The sequence below is a fragment of the Oncorhynchus keta genome, chromosome 19 (assembly GCF_023373465.1).
Source record: "Oncorhynchus keta strain PuntledgeMale-10-30-2019 chromosome 19, Oket_V2, whole genome shotgun sequence".
In the NCBI taxonomy this organism is placed as follows: Eukaryota; Metazoa; Chordata; class Actinopteri; order Salmoniformes; family Salmonidae; genus Oncorhynchus; species Oncorhynchus keta.
This window is the reverse complement of record NC_068439.1, coordinates 10252109-10272746: the sequence shown is the minus strand read 5'-3', so window position 1 is coordinate 10272746 and position 20638 is coordinate 10252109. Positions and strand designations below refer to the sequence as shown.

General features: G+C 43.2%; 1 protein-coding gene across 44 annotated transcripts; it reads left to right on the top strand.

The window, feature by feature from the left end:
* Positions 1 to 951: 951 nt before the first annotated feature.
* On the top strand, positions 952 to 20585 carry gtf2h4 (general transcription factor IIH, polypeptide 4). Of its 44 annotated transcripts, XM_052469331.1 has the most exons (23): positions 952 to 1109; positions 1885 to 1983; positions 2153 to 3216; positions 3419 to 3537; positions 5307 to 5411; positions 5551 to 5682; positions 5910 to 6095; positions 6416 to 6524; positions 6658 to 6726; positions 6947 to 7030; positions 9759 to 9915; positions 10417 to 10707; positions 10888 to 11107; positions 11588 to 11647; positions 11708 to 11927; positions 12408 to 12707; positions 12808 to 13087; positions 13268 to 13387; positions 13808 to 13867; positions 13928 to 14519; positions 15286 to 15364; positions 18381 to 18442; positions 19666 to 20585. In XM_052469331.1, the coding sequence occupies exons 4-12, from the start codon at positions 3422 to 3424 to the stop codon at positions 10569 to 10571; spliced, it is 1113 nt and encodes a 370-aa protein (XP_052325291.1). In that variant the 5' UTR covers positions 952 to 1109; positions 1885 to 1983; positions 2153 to 3216; positions 3419 to 3421; the 3' UTR covers positions 10572 to 10707; positions 10888 to 11107; positions 11588 to 11647; positions 11708 to 11927; positions 12408 to 12707; positions 12808 to 13087; positions 13268 to 13387; positions 13808 to 13867; positions 13928 to 14519; positions 15286 to 15364; positions 18381 to 18442; positions 19666 to 20585. The 44 variants fall into 44 exon arrangements, with proteins under 44 accessions (XP_052325291.1, XP_052325286.1, XP_052325279.1 ...); XM_052469326.1 differs by having other exon boundaries at positions 2153 to 2279; positions 2542 to 3216; positions 13268 to 14519; XM_052469319.1 differs by having other exon boundaries at positions 10417 to 10567; positions 10608 to 10707; positions 13268 to 14519.
* Positions 20586 to 20638: the final 53 nt, after the last annotated feature.

Below are 20638 nucleotides of genomic sequence, written 5' to 3'. Positions count from 1 at the left end.
AGAGATAAACGAGAGAGAGAGAGAGAGAGAGAGAGAGAGAGAGAGAGAGAGAGAGAGAGAGAGAGAGAGAGAGAGAGAGAGAGAGAGAGAGAGAGAGAGAGAGAGAGGGAGAGAAAGAGTGAGATAAACATGTCCTGCCGGGAGAGAGAGAGAGAGAGAGAGAGAGAGAGAGAGAGAGAGAGAGAAGAGTAAGATAAACATGTCCTGCCGGGTGAGAGAGAGAGAGAGAGAGAGAGAGAGAGAGAGAGAGAGAGAGAGAGAGAGAGAGAGAGAGAGAGAGATAAACATGTCCTGCTGGGAGAGCGAGAGAGAGAGAGAGAGAGAGAGAGAGAGTGAGATAAACATGTCTTGCCGGCAGAGAGAGAGAGAGAGAGAGAGAGAGAGAGAGAGAGAGAGAGAAAAAGAGAGATAAACATGTCCTGCCGGGTGAGAGAGAGAGAGAGAGAGAGAGAGAGAGAGAGAGAGAGAGAGAGAGAGAGAGAGAGAGAGAGAGAGAGAGAGAGAGAGAGAGAGAGAGAGAGAGAGAGAGAGAGATAAACATGTCCTGCTGGGAGAGCGAGAGAGAGAGAGAGGAGAGAGAGAGAGAGAGAGAGAGAGAGAGAGAGAGAGAGAGAGAGAGAGTGAGATAAACATGTCTTGCCGGGAGAGAGAGAGAGAGAAAGAGAGAGAGAGAGAGAGAGAGAGAGAGAGAGAGAGAGAGAGAGAGAGAGAGAGAGAGAGATAAACATGTCCTGCTGGGAGAGATAGAGAGAGAGAGAGAGAGAGAGAGAGAGAGAGAGAGAGAGAGAGAGAGAGAGAGAGAGAGAGAGAGAGTGAGATAAACATGTCCTGCCGGGGAAAGAGGAAGGTGGGGAGAGATAAACATGTCCTGCCGGGGAAAGAGGAAGGTGGGGAGAGATAAACATGTCCTGTCGGTTGGCCCCATCAATCTGTCAGTACATGACAAGGAGACACTTCCATCTTATACAGACATGAAATGCGCCCATCATAGTGCAAGATGCGTAAAGGGATACTTCAGGATTTTGGCAATGAAGCTCTTTATCTACTTCCCCAGAGTCTGATGATCTCTTGGATACCAAGTGGTTGGAAATACCGCTCTGCGCTCACAGGTATTGAAACCAAACCATACCGATTTGAATAAAACGTATTTGAATAATCATGGAAATAGGCTACGTCATATTAAACAGCATATAAATACTAAATAGGTCATGAGCCAGACAAGGAGCCTAAATGAATTATTTAGGTTATATTATTTCAATTATTTCAAGCCTACAAAGAAATAGAATACTCGCATTTGCGAGTGCGAACCTAGGCTGATAGGGACAACGTTTTCAGCATTTAAACAGCATTTCATTGTATTAAATCATTACAGAATAAATACAAAATGCCTTTGCAAGTTCAAACCCCCGAGCTGACAAGGTATTTAATACAATACAATTTAATATTTTATATTATTATATTATTATTATTATTATTATTATATTATAAGGTACAAATCTGTCGTACTGCCCCTGAACAGGCAGTTAACCCACTGTTCCTAGGCCGTCATTGAAAATAAGAATTTGTTCTTAACTGACTTGCCTAGTTAAATAAAGGTAAAATAAATAAAAAATGTATGTGTGTGTATATATATATATGTATATGTGTATGTATATATGTGTCATCGGCACAAACAGATCTGGGATCAGGGATGTATTCATTAGTCCCATAAAGCTGCTAAATATTTTGCAACAGAATAAGTGTTTTGCAACGGAATCTGACTAATGAATACACCCCTGGCTAGATAATTATTCTCACAAAGACAAACAAATAGTCGTCACAATATTGTCATCATAAGTATGGGACCCTTGATATAACAGTTTTTTTTGTGTGTGTATTTTTCAGGTCAAGATGTCAAGTCTTTAGTTGTCTTTAACCCTCTAGAACTGTCCACTGCTGCTGTGGAGGTCTCAGAACTCGTGGGGGGAATTCATGGGGGCTGTGGTAAGAATTCACCTATAAAGTTCCTAAAGTGATCAATAAACTACCAAATGAGACATTTTTTGTGTAATAGTACACTACTGCAGGTGTATTCAAAGCTGGACCCCAAAGACAGTTCCACTTCTGATTTTCATTCATCCCCTCTAATCGGGGACACATTTCTAATTATCAGGTAGAACAGAAAACCAGCAGTAGTCCGGACCTCCGTGCTCAGATTTGAATACCACTGTATCAATGTCTTCTCTCTGACCTCCTCAAAGTCAAGATTGAAAGGCGCTGCTCTCACTGCAATAAAGAAGGTATGGTTTATCACACCAGACAAATGAGATATGCAGATGAAGGACAGGCTGTCTTCTACAGGTAATGTAGAATGTACACACCTGTTACATCTCACTCAAAACACCAATTCACCAAGGATTTTCTGAGCCGTTCTCACCACCAGATTCATCAATCTATTCCATTTTATGTTGTCCTGCACCACAATGTGACAAACTGTACATATTCTAAATGTTTACTCGTGAGCGAGTGGATATGCTACTTTTTCTGATTTGATTTGTACAGATAAAGAGAAAAGGGACCCCTGAGAAGAGATTGAGATGCTTCCCCATTCTCCTGGACCTCCTTCAATATTCTTCTCCCTTCTTTTGTCTGTAAACAAGAATGTGTTTGATCAATGTAATGCAAACTTGAGATCGTATTGGCGAAAACACAATTGTTATGCTATTCATTGCCCTTCATTACTTGTAATGAGGCTTAGGCTAATCGCTCCGCGGTGCTAAGCATTTTAATGCCTTTGCCACATCAGTTGGATTGCAGCCGCAGGATTTTGAATGAGATTCGAATACTGATTTTTCAAGTGTGATTTTTGCATTTAAAACATGTCTTTAGAACATGTTTCGTGTTGCTTTTATCCTTTCCCTTCTACATTTTGCCAACGCTGTCAGGTAATGACAGTGAATGTATCTAATCAACCTACTTCATGTTTACAAATGTATAAATGAGCAATTATTGTAATCTTTAATTTATAGAAAATAAAATACTACATTTACATTTCACTGTGGCGTTGACCGCAGCAAAAGGAGTTGCGCCAATCAGAACGCTCCTTCTGGATGTCTGAATCACGTGATCATCCAACATGGCTTCTATTCACTTGCTGAGAAAATGAAGATGCTGAACATTTCTGAATTGATTAGTTTATAGGAATTATTTTGGACCTTTCCGATACCCAAACATAAGGTAAACAATACAATGTCGATGTACATGGTTGATTACACTTTCTGTCTCACTTTATAACGCTTTATTCCATCATCGTTAGCTTGCTAGCTAAGCTTGTATTCTTCAGATTGTGTCATTATGTTAGCCATAGACGAAACACTTTTCATTCTTACTATAGTTGTCATTTTGCATCTTTTTTTAAACATGTTTTTGTCGTCTGTAGAAGATGAAGCTGCGCGTTCAGTTACAATGCAAGAACCTCCATGAGTATCTGAAAGAGTTGAGCCCAGAGATCTTAGACCGCTTGTACAATCATCCGGCCACATGTCTGGCTGTCTACAGGTACAGGATCAGTCCATTTAAACAATACTGTTAAAGTAACTGTAAAATATGACATGTACAAGTCCTGCTATTTGCTATGGTTTAGTACACAATTGATCTGTAATGTACATAATACCGTGAGCTATTATTTAATGACATATATGGAACAGAACACAGGTTGTCTACACGTTTTTTTTGCACCTTGTAACATATAAACTCAGCAAAAAAAAAACGTCCCCTTTTCAGGACCCTGTCTTTAAAAGATAATTAAAAATCCAAATAACTTCACAGATCTTCATTGTAAAGGGTTTAAACACTGTTTCCCATGCTTGTTCAATAAACCATAAACAATTAATGAACATGCACCTGTGGAACGGTTGTTAAGACACTAACAGCTTACAGACGGTAGGCAATTAAAGTCACAGTTATGAAAATGTAGGACACTAAAGAGGCCTTTCTACTGACTCTGAAAAACACCAAAAGAAAGATGCCCAGGGTCCCTGCTCATCTGCGTGAACGTGCCTTAGGCATGCTGCAAGAAGGCATGAGGACTGCAGATGTGGCCAGGGCAATAAATTGCCATGTCCGTACTGTGAGACGCCTAAGACAGCGCTACAGGGAGACAGGACAGACAGCTGATCGTCCTCACAGTGGCAGATCACGTGTAACAACACCTGCACTGGATCGGTACATCCAAACATCACACCTGTGGGACAGGTACAGGATGGCAACAACAACTGCCCGAGTTACACCAGGAACGCACAATCCCTCCATCAGTGCTCAGACTTTCCGCAATAGGCTGAGAGAGGCTGGACTGAGGGCTTGTAGGCCTGTTGTAAGGCAGGTCCTCACCAGACATCACCGGCAACAACGTCCCCTATGGGCACAAACCCACTGTCACTGGACCAGACAGGATTGGCAAAAAGTGCCCTTCTCTGACGAGTCGCGGTTTTGTCTCACCAGGGGTGATGGTCAGATTTGTGTTTTATAGTGGAAGGAATGAGCGTTACACCGAGGCCTGTATTCTGGAGCGTGATCGAGGTGGAGGGTCCGTCATGGTCTGGGGCGGTGTGTCACAGCATCATCGGACTGAGCTTGTTGTCATTTCAGGCAATCTCAACGCTGTGTGTTACAGGGAAGACATCCTCCTCCCTCATGTGGTACCCTTCCTACAGGCTCATCCTGACATGACCCTCCAGCATGACAATGCCACCAGCCATACTGCTTGTTCTGTGCGTGATTTCCTGCAAGACAGGAATGTCGGTGTTCTGCCATGGCCAGCGAAGAGCCCGGATCTCAATCCCATTGAGCACGTCTGGGACCTGTTGGCTCGGAGGGTGAGGGCTATGGCCCCCCAAAAAAAAAAATGTCTGGGAACTTGCAGGTGCCTTGGTGGAAGAGTGGGGTAACATCTCACAGCAAGAACTGGCAAATCTGGTGCAGTCCATGAGGAGGAGATGCACTGCAGTACTTAATGCAGCTGGTGGCCACACCAGATACTGACTGTTACTTTTGATTTTGACCCCCACTTTGTTCAGGGACACATTATTCCATTTCTGTTAGTCACATGTCTGTGGAACTTGTTCAGTTTGTTTCAGTTGTTGAATCGTATGTTCATACAAATATAAAACACATGTTAAGTTTGGTGTAAATACACACAGTTGACAGTGAGAGGGTGTTTCTTTTTTTGCTGAGTTTACATACATGACTATAGGTATTTTGGGTATTACTGGACTCATATGCAAGGTAAATCAGGGAGTCATTTATCTGCTTGTTTCCTTGCTTGACAGAGAGCTCCCCCCATTGGCCAAGAATTATGTAATGCGAATGCTGTTTCTAGACCAACCCCTTCCTCAGGCCGCGGTGGCGCTTTGGGTGAAAAAAGACAGTGAAAAGTAAGTCTATGAATCTGAATCATACATAGTACCTGTCCAATGCTGTATTGTAAATTCAATCAGCCAGGTTGTTAAATGACTCAGTAAACCTTCAGTTTGTGTAGTTTGTGTTCTAAAATGGCCTGATTTTCTTCTTCAGGGACCATGATCAGTGTGTCGCTGTGCTGTCTGGTCTCAGACTATGGCACAGCCAGCAGCTGCAGGGAGGCCTGCAGGGAAACATTCTGAACCCCGTATTCAAAGACAACCTGAGAATAGCATTATTAGGAGGGTAAGTCAACTCTTTCATTTGTAAGGTATTTAGTATCTACAATACATATTGGGGTTTAATATGCTAGCAGTAGAACTACCAAAGCTAAAACTTGGTGAACATGTCTTTCATAAGGCTCCTCCCCTTCCTGTTCCTCCTCCTTCTCCACTACCTACTCTTCCACTACCACCTCCTCATCTTCCACCACGTCCTCTTCCTCCTCTCTCTCCTCCTCCTCCTCCTCTCAGGGGTAAGTCGTGGGCAGACCAGGGTGACAGTCTTGGTCCTGACAGACATGCCCGTGACGTGGAGAGTCTGGATAAGTATGCTTTGGAGCGCTGGGAGGTGGTTCTCCACTTCATGGTGGGCTGTCCCAGTGCTGCAGTCAGCCAGGACCTGTCCCAGCTCCTCATTCAGGCTGGCCTCATGAGAACGTAGGTACCACCTCACAGAGGGACCGCTATGAAGTCAATGTTAAACACATACACACTTTATTTCTTGTCATTTTGTATTTTTTATCACTATTTTACCTACATTATTTTTGTGTTAATGTGTTTGGGATTTTCAATTCTTCTGTTTTCCATGTATATATATATATATTTTTTACCCCACCACAATATTATTTCTAAATCCCTCTGTTCCTCTCTAAATCCCTCTGTTCCTCTCTAAATCCATCTGTTCCTCTCTAAATCCCTCTGTTCCTTTCTTTTCTATCCTCTTTCTCATGTATCCTACACCTCTTCCCCTCCTCCAGTGAGGCTGGAGATGCTCCCTGTATCACCTCAGCTGGTTTCCAGTTCCTCCTCCTGGACACAGCCTCTCAGCTCTGGTACTTCACCCTACAGTACCTCAACACGGCACAGGTAGGTCGTCAGGCACACAGAGGCACACAGAGGCACACAGAGGCACACAGAGGCACACAGAGGCACACAGAGGCCCACAGACAGACTTCTCTCCCTGTATTATGTGCTCTTTCTTGTCCTTCTCATCTTTCAGACTCGTGGAATGGACTTGGTGGAGATTCTGTCCTTCTTGTTCCAGCTCAGTTTCTCGACTCTAGGCAGGGTGAGTCTTGTAGTACTGAAATTTGAGCTGCCTGGCGACTTACTTGCATTCCATGCAGAACACTCAACTTCAACCACTGATTGATTTCTACACAGTATGCCGTGATGTCGTGTCGGTCATGTCCAAAATATTTCGTAGTCATTTTGGATTATTAGATCATGGAATATTCTGTTTATATTCTCGTGTCGACTGATGTTGTCACCCTTGTCCTGTGTCCCAGGACTACTCAGTGGAGGGGATGAGTGAATCTCTGCTCACCTTCCTACAGCACCTGAGGGAGTTCGGCCTCGTCTTCCAGAGGAAGGTGAGATATGGTGAAGGAGAATTAGCAAAGTAGCTACAATTTGTAGTTGGACAGTAATATTTGGCGTGTGTGTATATATAAATGAATACCTCACATGTGATTCGTAATAAGACTAAGCAATTAGCCTATTAAAATGTTAAACATCATTTAAATGTACAAGCAAGCATTAGGCAATGAGTTGACGTTGACTAGCAAGAATTGGTTTGAGAATTATCTATATCAAAAAAACAATATTTAATGACTTAGTAAAATTAATGGATACACATACAAAGGCATAAAGTTTAAGTTATACAAAGCATCAGTTATCAAAAAAAGTTATCATTACAAGACCATATTATTCCATATTATTCCATGTTATTCCATATTATTCCATGTTATTCCATGTTATTCCATATTATTCCGTGTTATTCCATATTATTCCATGTTATTCCATATTATTCCATATTATACCATGTTATTCCATGTTATTCCATATTATTCCATATTATTCCGTGTTATTCCGTGTTATTCCATATTATTCCATATTATACCATATTATTCCATGTTATTCCATATTATTCCATGTTATACCATGTTATACCATGTTATACCATGTTATTCCATATTATTCCGTGTTATTCCATATTATTCCGTGTTATTCCATATTATTCCATGTTATTCCATGTTATTCCATGTTATTCCATATTATTCCATATTATTCCATGTTATTCCATATTATTCCATGTTATTCCGTATTATTCCATGTTATTCCGTATTATTCCATGTTATTACATATTATTCCATGTTATTACATATTATTCCATGTTATTCCATATTATTCCATGTTATTCCATGTTATTCCATATTATTCCATGTTATTCCATATTATTCCGTGTTATTCCATATTATTCCATATTATCCCATGTTATTCCATGTTATTCCATATTATTCCATATTATTCCATGTTATTCCATGTTATTCCATATTATTCCATATTATTCCATATTATTCCATGTTATTCCATGTTATTCCATATTATTCCATATTATTCCATGTTATTCCATGTTATTCCATATTATACCATGTTATTCCATGTTATTCCGTGTTATTCCATGTTATTCCATATTATACCGTGTTATTCCATATTATTCCATATTGTACCATGTTATTCCATATTATACCATATTATTCCATGTTATACCATATTATTCCATGTTATTCCATATTATTCCATATTATTCCATATTAGTCCATGTTATTCCATGTTATTCCATGTTATACCATGTTATACCATATTATTCCATGTTATTCCATATTATTCCATATTATTCCATGTTATTCCATATTATTCCATGTTATACCATATTATTCCATGTTATACCATATTATTCCATGTTATACCATATTATTCCATGTTATTCCATATTATTCCATGTTATACCATATTATTCCATGTTATTCCATATTATTCCATATTATTCCATGTTATTCCATATTATTCCATATTATTCCATATTATCCCATGTTATTCCATGTTATTCCATGTTATCCCATGTTATTCCATGTTATTCCGTATTATTCCATGTTATTCCATATTATTCCATGTTATTCCGTATTATTCCATGTTATTCCGTATTATTCCATATTATTCCATATTATTCCATGTTATTCCATATTATTCCATATTATTCCATGTTATTCCATATTATTCCATATTATTCCATATTATCCCATGTTATTCCATGTTATTCCATGTTATCCCATGTTATTCCATGTTATTCCGTATTATTCCATGTTATTCCATATTATTCCATGTTATTCCGTATTATTCCATGTTATTCCGTATTATTCCATATTATTCCATATTATTCCATGTTATACCATATTATTCCATGTTATTCCGTATTATTCCATATTATTCCAACCATATAGATGCTAAAGTTAACTTACAGGACAAAGCAGGAACAAAGAGAGGCTTACTGGGCCTCGAAGCCTCTAGGAAATGAGAATGGATCATACAACCTTCCTCCATGGACTGGAACCAGGATAACAGAGAGAACAAAAGGCATTTCATAACATCTGAAGGGGTAACCTTTTAACCCAAAACCAACCCCCATTGACCAATCAAACGATACCAAGTTTACAGTAACCTAAACACTCCCAGGCCCACTCTCCACAGAGTGTCATAGCATTTTAAAAGCTTATGTGAGGGACCATTGTAATTAAGAAAGAATTGCTGAGAGGACGATAAAACCTGTGCATATTTTATTTGTATTAATTTAACCTTTTTTTTTTTTTTTAAACTAGGCATGTCCGTTAAGAACAAATTATTATTTTACAATGACGGCCAAACCCGGACGACGCTGGGACAATTGTGCGCCGCCCTATGGGACTCCCAATCACGGCCGGTTGTGATTCAGCCTAGAATCGAACCGGGGTGTCTGTAGTGACGCCTCTAGCACTGAGATGCAGTGCCTTAGACCGCTGCGCCACTCGGGAGCCGCTGTAATGCTGTTTTCAAACGAATCGCAATACCTTCTCCGTGTTAAAGCTTGTAGAATGTATTTTTTTTTGTATTTTTTTGTACGTGCTATCAAATAAACAAACAAACTAAAAACATGGTGGAAGAGCAAGATATTAGGACAGCACAGAATAGACATACTAATAACATGGACAGACACTAATAACATGTTATCTCCTCTCACTGTCCTCTTGTACCCCCTACCCTCTCTCTCTCTGGTCTCCTCAGAGGAAGTCTAGAAGGTACTACCCCACCAGGCTGGCCATCACTCTGTCTGCTGGCGTCTCCGCCAACTCTTCCTCCACCGCTATGGGCGCTACCCCAGGGACTGGAGATTCAGGTTTCATCGTCGTGGAAACCAACTATCGGCTCTATGCTTATACCAGTATGTACCGATGGAAGGTCTACCTCTGCGGTCTGACAGTGTGGACCACAGAAACCAGAGGAACTCAAGTTTTCATTCAAATCTCCCATTGACCAATTTCAAGATGTCCTCCTCAACTCTGACTTCTCTGTGTTGATCTCAATTTAGGATTCATTCCTGTGTGTAAATCCCTCTCTCATGGTTTGAGATTGTAGTATTTCATTTATTATTAATTTCCAGGTGCTATTGAATAGTCTGGTAACTTATTTAATTTCTGTCACTTAAAATAATGTGTTGACACTTGTTTGAATCACGGTATTTATACATAGATACAGTAATTGATGTTATTTAATATATTCGTAACGGAAGCATAATGTTGACTAATTTCGTTATTTATCTCCTGTCTGTCAGATAACTGCTACGTACTGTTCGTTTAGTTGAAGTGTTTTCTGATTGGCTCATTCTCATATCCAGGTGGTAGTGAATTAGTGTTACGTTATTCACCTGTCTTCTCCTCCTCAGACTCTGAGCTGCAGATCGCTTTGGTGGCTCTGTTTAGTGAGTGTCTCTATCGCTTCCCTAACGTGGTGGTAGCCCAGGTTACCAGGGAGTCAGTACAGCAAGCCATCGCTAACGGCATCACCGCACAACAGGTAGACACTCCTCACAACAGGTAGACACTCCTCACAACAGGTAGACACTCCTCACAACAGGTAGACACTCCTCACAGCAGGTAGACACTCCTCACAACAGGTAGGCACTCCTCACAAAAGGTAGGCACTCCTCACAACAGGTTGGCACTCCTCACAATAGGTAGGCACTCCTCACAGCAGGTAGACACTCCTCACAACAGGTAGGCACTCCTCACAACAGGTAGGCACTCCTCACAACAGGTAGGCACTCCTCACAACAGGTAGGCACTCCTCACAACAGGTAGGCACTCCTCACAACAGGTAGGCACTCCTCACAACAGGTAGGCACTCCTCACAACAGGTAGGCACTCCTCACAACAGGTAGGCACTCCTCACGGCAGGTAGGCACTCCTCGCGGCAGGTAGGCACTCCTCGCGGCAGGTAGGCACTCCTCGCGGCAGGTAGGCACTCCCCGCGGCAGGTAGGCACTCCTCGCGGCAGGTAGGCACTCCCCGCGGCAGGTAGGCACTCCTCACAACAGGTAGGCACTCCTCACAACAGGTAGGCACTCCTCACAACAGGTAGGCACTCCCCGCGGCAGGTAGGCACTCCTCACAACAGGTAGGCACTCCTCACAACAGGTAGGCACTCCTCACGGCAGGTAGGCACTCCTCAGAACAGGTAGGCACTCCTCACAACAGGTAGGCACTCCTCACAACAGGTAGGCACTCCTCACAACAGGTAGGCACTCCTCACAGCAGGTAGACACTCCTCACAACAGGTAGGCACTCCTCACAACAGGTAGGCACTCCTCACAACAGGTAGGCACTCCTCACAACAGGTAGACACTCCTCACAACAGGTAGGCACTCCTCACAACAGGTAGGCACTCCTCACAACAGGTAGGCACTCCTCACAGCAGGTAGGCACTCCTCACAGCAGGTAGACACTCCTCACAACAGGTAGGCACTCCTCACAACAGGTAGGCACTCCTCACAGCAGGTAGACACTCCTCACAACAGGTAGGCACTCCTCACAACAGGTAGGCACTCCTCACAACAGGTAGGCACTCCTCACAACAGGTAGGCACTCCTCACAACAGGTAGACACTCCTCACAACAGGTAGGCACTCCTCACAGCAGGTAGACACTCCTCACAACAGGTAGGCACTCCTCACAACAGGTAGACACTCCTCACAACAGGTAGGCACTCCTCACAACAGGTAGACACTCCTCACAACAGGTAGACACTCCTCACAACAGGTAGACACTCCTCACAACAGGTAGACACTCCTCACAACAGGTAGACACTCCTCACAACAGGTAGACACTCCTCACAACAGGTAGACACTCCTCACAACAGGTAGACACTCCTCACAACAGGTAGACACTCCTCACAACAGGTAGGCACTCCTCACAGCAGGTAGGCACTCCTCACAACAGGTAGGCACTCCTCACAGCAGGTAGACACTCCTCACAACAGGTAGGCACTCCTCACAACAGGTAGGCACTCCTCACAACAGGTAGGCACTCCTCACAGCAGGTAGGCACTCCTCACAACAGGTAGGCACTCCTCACAACAGGTAGGCACTCCTCACAACAGGTAGGCACTCCTCACAACAGGTAGGCACTCCTCACAACAGGTAGACACTCCTCACAACAGGTAGGCACTCCTCACAACAGGTAGGCACTCCTCACAACAGGTAGGCACTCCTCACAACAGGTAGGCACTCCTCACAACAGGTAGACACTCCTCACAACAGGTAGGCACTCCTCACAACAGGTAGGCACTCCTCACAACAGGTAGGCACTCCTCACAACAGGTAGACACTCCTCACAACAGGTAGGCACTCCTCACAACAGGTAGGCACTCCTCACAACAGGTAGACACTCCTCACAACAGGTAGACACTCCTCACAACAGGTAGGCACTCCTCACAACAGGTAGGCACTCCTCACAACAGGTAGGCACTCCTCACAACAGGTAGGCACTCCTCACAACAGGTAGGCACTCCTCACAACAGGTAGGCACTCCTCACAACAGGTAGGCACTCCTCACAACAGGTAGGCACTCCTCACAACAGGTAGGCACTCCTCACAACAGGTAGGCACTCCTCACAACAGGTAGGCACTCCTCACAACAGGTAGGCACTCCTCACGGCAGGTAGGCACTCCTCACAACAGGTAGGCACTCCTCACAGCAGGTAGGCACTCCTCACGGCAGGTAGGCACTCCTCACAACAGGTAGGCACTCCTCACAACAGGTAGGCACTCCTCACGACAGGTAGGCACTCCTCACGGCAGGTAGGCACTCCTCACAACAGGTAGGCACTCCTCACGGCAGGTAGGCACTCCTCACAACAGGTAGGCACTCCTCACGGCAGGTAGGCACTCCTCACAACAGGTAGGCACTCCTCACGGCAGGTAGGCACTCCTCACAACAGGTAGGCACTCCTCACGGCAGGTAGGCACTCCTCACAACAGGTAGGCACTCCTCACAACAGGTAGGCACTCCTCACAACAGGTAGGCACTCCTCACGGCAGGTAGGCACTCCTCACAACAGGTAGGCACTCCTCACAACAGGTAGGCACTCCTCACAACAGGTAGGCACTCCTCACAACAGGTAGGCACTCCTCACAGCAGGTAGGCACTCCTCACAGCAGGTAGGCACTCCTCACGGCAGGTAGGCACTCCTCACAGCAGGTAGGCACTCCTCACAACAGGTAGGCACTCCCCGCGGCAGGTAGGCACTCCTCACGGCAGGTAGGCACTCCTCACAACAGGTAGGCACTCCTCACAACAGGTAGGCACTCCTCACAACAGGTAGGCACTCCTCACAACAGGTAGGCACTCCTCACAACAGGTAGGCACTCCTCACAACAGGTAGGCACTCCTCACAACAGGTAGGCACTCCTCACAACAGGTAGGCACTCCTCACAACAGGTAGGCACTCCTCACAGCAGGTAGACACTCCTCACAACAGGTAGGCACTCCTCACAACAGGTAGGCACTCCTCACAACAGGTAGGCACTCCTCACAACAGGTAGGCACTCCTCACAACAGGTAGGCACTCCTCACAACAGGTAGGCACTCCTCACAACAGGTAGGCACTCCTCACAACAGGTAGGCACTCCTCACAACAGGTAGGCACTCCTCACAGCAGGTAGACACTCCTCACAACAGGTAGGCACTCCTCACAACAGGTAGGCACTCCTCACAACAGGTAGGCACTCCTCACGGCAGGTAGGCACTCCTCACAACAGGTAGGCACTCCTCACGGCAGGTAGGCACTCCTCACGGCAGGTAGGCACTCCTCACAACAGGTAGGCACTCCTCACAACAGGTAGGCACTCCTCACAACAGGTAGGCACTCCTCACAACAGGTAGGCACTCCTCACAACAGGTAGGCACTCCTCACGGCAGGTAGGCACTCCTCACAACAGGTAGGCACTCCTCACAACAGGTAGGCACTCCTCACAACAGGTAGGCACTCCTCACGGCAGGTAGACACTCCTCACAACAGGTAGACACTCCTCACAACAGGTAGGCACTCCTCACAACAGGTAGGCACTCCTCACAACAGGTAGACACTCCTCACAACAGGTAGGCACTCCTCACAACAGGTAGGCACTCCTCACAACAGGTAGGCACTCCTCACGGCAGGTAGGCACTCCTCACAACAGATGGCAGGTTACTTTACACTACTGAACAACATAATGGCAGCTTGGAGTTTGTCAGGTTTTGTGTTAATGGATTTGTCTGTTCAGTATATTGGAGTTCTGGTACTCACTGTTATTCATGGTTGAGCTGTTTGGGAAAGTATGTATGTTTTCGTCTCTTTCAGTCTGTGTGTTTTAGTTGATTGTTATACTGCACATGAAATGGTGGATTGGTGCTTCTTATGTTGTGTGGGGAAGTTTTTACGGTCAAGTTTTTGTGCTTTTCAGATTCTCCACTTTCTAAGGACCAGAGCACATCCTGTCATGCTCAAACAGGTACCTCCAAATATCAATCTGCTCCCTCATCAGTCTGTCTGTCTGTCTCGCTCTCTGTCTGTCTGTCTCGCTCTCTGTCTGTCTGTCTCGCTCTCTGTCTGTGTCTCGCTCTCTGTCTGTCTGTCTCGCTCTCTGTCTGTCTGTCTCGCTCTCTGTCTGTCTGTCTCGCTCTCTGTCTGTCTGTCTCGCTCTCTGTCTGTCTGTCTCGCTCTCTGTCTGTCTGTCTCGCTCTCTGTCTGTCTGTCTCGCTCTCTGTCTGTCTGTCTCGCTCTCTGTCTGTCTGTCTGTCTGTCTCGCTCTCTGTCTGTCTGTCTCGCTCTCTCTATTTGTCTGTCTCGCTCTCTCTATCTGTCTCGCCCTGTCTGTCCGTCTCGCCCTCTCTGTCCGTCTTGCACTGTCTGTCGCTGTCTCACTCTTTGTCCCTCTCGGTCTCCCTCTCTCTGTCTCAAGCTGTCTTTCTCTCGCCTCCTCGTTCTCTTGTCTCTTCCTCCTCTCTGTGTTCTGTTGATTACAGTAATATCTGACTGACCTGTTTGACTCCCATGCTGGAGGTTCATTACTCCTATTTCATCCTGACATTACCATGTCAGACTAAGGTTTTGGTCCAAATGGAACTCTATTCCCTATATAGTGCACTACTTTTGATCAGATCTCTATTCCCTATGGGCCCTATTCCCTATGGGCCCTGGTCTAAAGTAGTACACGACATAGTGAATAGCCATTTGGAACAAAGCCTACTTCTACCTACTATCTCTGTGTCTCTCAGAACCCAGTGCTGCCCCCCACCATCACAGACCAGATCAGACTATGGGAACTGGAGAGAGATCGACTACAGTTTTCTGAGGGTGAGGCCGTGTGTGTGTGTGTGTGTGTGTGTGTGTGTGTGTGTGTGTGTGTATTTATGTGTGTGTGTTGTGTTTTAATACGAGTTTTCATGAGAAGGTTTCTCTTTTGTCATTGTGATGAATTATGTCCGTCCCACCTAATGGTTGGTAAGGTCACACTCTCTCACCCAGTGTCTCTGATCTCTGGTAAGAACCATGTGAGACGTGCCGTTGACAGGAATTCAGTTGCTGGGGGGAAAAACAGGCCGTAAGACTTCAGTGCTTTGAAATGAAACCAGTATGTATCAAGTGGTTCAGAGTAGGAGTGCTTATCTAGGATCAGGTCCCCTCTATCCATGTTAATACTATTAATTTTGTTCTGAAAGGCTAAACTGATCCTGGATCAGCACTCCCAGGGTTTTTTCTGCATAGAAACATTTTGTCAGTGAAACTGAGAGTGACACTGTTTTGACTTACCCGGCCATGAAAAAACTAAATGTTTCTATGTATATATACACAGTGCCCTGCGAAAGTATTCGGCCCCCTTGAACTTTGCGACCTTTTGCCACATTTCAGGCTTCAAACATAAAGATATAAAACTATTTTTTTGTGAAGAATCAACAAGTGCGACCCAATTTTTCAGTTTTTGATTTGTTAAAAAAGTTTGAAATATCCAATAAATGTCGTTCCACTTCATGATTGTGTCCCACTTGTTGTTGATTCTTCACAAAAAAATACAGTTTTATATCTTTATGTTTGAAGTCTGAAATGTGGCAAAAGTTCGCAAAGTTCAAGGGGGCCGAATACTTTCGCAAGGCACTGTATATATGTAACAGCAATGGTAATACGTCTTCAGTGTGAACTTAATGACTAAAATCAGATATAGTAGAAAAGATAATTGACCCACAATGCCGAATACTCAAAGTATTCACACCCCTTGACTTATTCCACATTTTGTTGTGTTACTGAATTCAAAATGCATTAAATGTATATTTTTCTACTCACCCATCTACACACAATACCCCATAATGACAAGTAGAAACCTTTTTAATTTTTAGCAAATGTATTTCTGAAGGCACTGTATGTGTTTTAAAATAAGATAATATTTGAGAAGTAACAATCATGAGAAGAAAAGGGAAGAAGTTTCTCTTGTCAAAGATGCGGCCTGTAAAAGGTTCAGTCTGCGATTGGCCACGGCCACCACTTCAACCACGTTTTGATGCAGAAATATCCTGACCTACTCTGAGGTACTTTCTACTAGAGGCCGATTTTTAATTAGGGACGATTTCAAGTTTTCATAACAATCGGTAATCGGCATTGTTGGATGCCGATTACATTGCACTCCACGAGGAGACTGCGTGGCAGGCTGACCCCTTGTTACGCGAGTGCAACAAGGAACCAAGGTAAGTTGCTAGCTAGCGTTAAACTTAACTTACAAAAGAAAAAACTATCTTAACGTAGTCACTAGTTAACTACACATGGTTGATGATATTACTAGTTTAATTAGTTTGTCCAGCATTGCATATAATCAATGCTGTGCCTGTTAATTCATCATTGAATCACAGCCTACTTCGCCAAACGGGTGATGATTTAAAAAGTGCATTCGTGAAAAAAAGGACTGTCGTTGCTCCAATGTGCCTAACGATAAACATCAATGCCTCTTCTTAAAATCAATACGCAAGTATATGTTTTTAAACCTGCATATTTAGTTAATATTGCCTGCTAACATCAATTTATTTTAACTAGGTAAATTGTGTCACTTCTCTTGCGTTCTGTGCAAGCAGAGTCAGGGTATATGCAGCAGTTTGGGCCACCTGGCTCATTGCGATCTGTGTGAAGACTATTTCTTCCTAACAAAGACCGTTATTAATTTAAAATTATTATGACATAACATTGAAGGTTGTGCAATGTAACAGCAATATTTAGACTTATGGATGCCACCCGTTAGATAAAATACGGAACGGATCCGTATTTCACTGAAAGAATAAACGTCTTGTTTTCGAAATGATCATTTACAGATTTGACCATATTAATGACCCAAGGCTCTTATTTCTGTGTGTTATTATATTATAATTAAGTCTATGATTTGATAGAGCAGTCTGACTGAGTGGTGGTAGGCAGCAGCAGGCTCGTAAGCATTCATTCAAACAGCACTTTCGTGTGTTTGCCAGCAGTTCTTCGCTGTGCTTCAAGCATTGTGCTGTTTATGACTTCAAGCCTATCAACGCTCGAGATTAGGCTGGCAATACTAAAGTACCTATAGGAACATCCAATAGTCAATGGTATATGAAATACAAATGGTATAGAGAGAAATAGTCCTATACTTCCTATAATAACTAAAACCTAAAACTTCTTACCTGGGAATATTGAAGACTCATGTTAAAAGGAACCACCAGCTTTCATATGTTCTCATGTTCTGAGCAAGGAACTTAAACTGTAGTTTTTTTTACATGACACACGTTGCACTTTTACTTTCTTCTCCAACACTTTGTTTTTGCATTATTTAAACCAAATTGAACATGTTTCATTATTTGAGACTAAATTGATTTTTATTTATGTCTTATATTAAATTACAATTCTTCATTTAGTATTGTTGTAATTGTCATTATTACAAAACATCGGCAGATTTAATCAGTAGCGGGTTTTTCGGTCCTCCAATAATCGGTATCGGCGTTGAAATAAAATCATAATCGGTGACCTCTACTTTCTCCTGCGTTGTCCTCTAGCTACTCCGCGAGGACTTACAAAGCTGATTGATTTCTTTGGGGTTTCATTTTCTTCCCATAGTAGGATGACTGACAAGGTGGCCTGTCTCTGTAGGATTGCAATCTGTCAATACAGGCTGTGTGATGTGATGTGATGTGTCTGGTGGAACCTCTGCTCTCAGATGTGTTGTGATAGAGTATTGATGTGGGCTGCACCTTTAACCTTGCCTATAAGCTATCTGTACCTTTTCATTCTCTCTCTCTCTCTCGTCTCTCTACCTCCCTCCCTGTCTACCTCTCTGTCTGTCTCTCTGTGTCTCTGTCCATCTCAGGAGTGCTGTATAACCAGTTCCTCTCCCAGGCTGACTTTGAGGTGTTGCGGGACAGAGCTCAGGTCAGATATCTTGTTTTATTTTCTCTCTCTCTCTCTCTCTCTGTCCATGAACTCACCATTGAACATTATTGTCATGGGAGCAACATGAGATCAGAGGTGTAATTACAACCTAGGACCCTGGGGAGGGGGGGGTCCAGAGACGGGGACAACACCGCTGCTTTCTTAGGGGAGCAGGATTTATGGTCATCGATGCCAGAGCAGGTAGCCTAGTGTTGGGCCAGTAACCGAGCTGGTTTGAATCCCTGAGCCGACTAGGTTAAAAATCTTATCAATGTGCCCTTGAGCAAGGCACTTAACCCTAATGGCTTCTGTAAGTCGCTCTGTATAAGAGCATCTGCTAAATGACTACAATGTGCAAGTGACTAAGTATCCCGCTTTTTCATTACATGATCTGACATTAACTGTGCACCCTTAAATTAGCCTTGCTACAATCTTCTAATATAATAATAATATAATAATAATAATAATAATAATAATAATAATAATAATAGAATATAATAATAATATATGCCATTTAGCAGATGCTTTTATCCAAAGCGACTTACAGTCATGTGTGCATACATTCTACGTATGGGTGGTCCCGGGAATCGAACCCACTACCCTGGCGTTACAAGCGCCATGCTCTACCAACTGAGCTACAGAAGGACCACATCCTCTGGACTATTTGAACTACCAGGTTGTTGTTCAACAAGGGTAGAATACCATTAGCATGATCAGCCTAACACCTGCAGGCCCTGTCACATGTAGCAACTGCTTGTCTGACCTTCTCTTCGTGTAATCCATTGTCTCTCAGTACAATCTAGGTTACTTTTATATTGCTCCAGCACAGACACACAGTGTACTGTCTCTGAGTGCATCCCGAATAGCACCCTATCACCTACATAGTGAATATGGTGCTATTTGGGATACTACCTCTGTCTTATTACTTAAACCCCCTCTCTCAATTCAGTTCAAGGGGCCTTCTTGGCATGGGAAACATGTTAACATTGCCAAAGGAAGTGAAGTAGATAATATACAAAAGTGAAATAAACAATAAAAATGAACAGTAAACATTACTCTCAGAAGTTCCAAAAGAATAAAGACTAAAAGAGTAAATGTAATATTGTGTGTATATATATATATATATAGTGTTGTAACGATGTACAAAAGGGAAAATATATAAGCACAAATATGGGTTGTATTTACAATGTATTTACTCTCTCTGTCTGTCTTTCATTCTCCAGGGCCTAGGCTGTCTCGTGTGGCAGAATGTGGCTCACAGGGTGATTGTGGTGTCACCGCAGGGACACGGCGAAGTCAAGAGGTTCTGGAAACGACAGAAGAGTCACACTTGATAACAGAGGGGGAAGAAGAGAAGAACAAGGATTTTTTTTATTTTATTGTATTTTTTCCATGAAAGGACTTTTTTTTTTCTCTCTTCCTTAGAGGTGACGGTTGAAGAAGGTATATGGAGAGTTCTGGACATACTGTACTGGATCTTGAATTGGACATAGCAGCGCAATGGCTGTAGCCTGGTGCCAGATCTGTTTGCGCTCTTACCTACTTTGTCATTGTCAAGCCAAACATGGCAATTCTGTAAGGAGTTGGCAAGGTAAGACTGGCACCCAGGCTACCGTGACTGGTGCTGGGTAGGACAAAATGGAGAAAGCAAGTGCTTTGTCTCTGTTTTTGTTGGTGATATTGCCATTGTCTCCTTTTGGGTTGGTGGGCAAATAAAATTATTTAAAGAAATGTATGACTTAGCCTGCAATACTTATGCAATACGGGGCAGAAGGTAGCGGCAGGTAGCCTAGTGGTTAGAGAGTTGGGCCAGTAACCGAAAGGTTGCTAGATCGAATCCCCGAGCTGACAATGTAAAACTGAACAGGGCAGTTAACCCACTGTTCCTAGTCCGTCATTGCAGATAAGAATTTGTTCTTAACTGACTTGCCTAGTAAAATAAAAAATAATACTTTATTTTTTATTTTTTTACAAGCATTCAAACATAAGTTGGATGTATTTCATTGCAGAGGAAAGAGCCATGCATTTAAATGTGGGGATTTAACATGCAGGGCTGATACTATGAAATGCATTTAATGTTCTCAATGTTTTATTTGTTTAAAAAGAATACTGTGTAATTTGATTAAATCAAACATCAATGGAACCATTTCAAAATGTGTCACGGATTGTACATTTCACACCTCAAGTAGGGCTGCC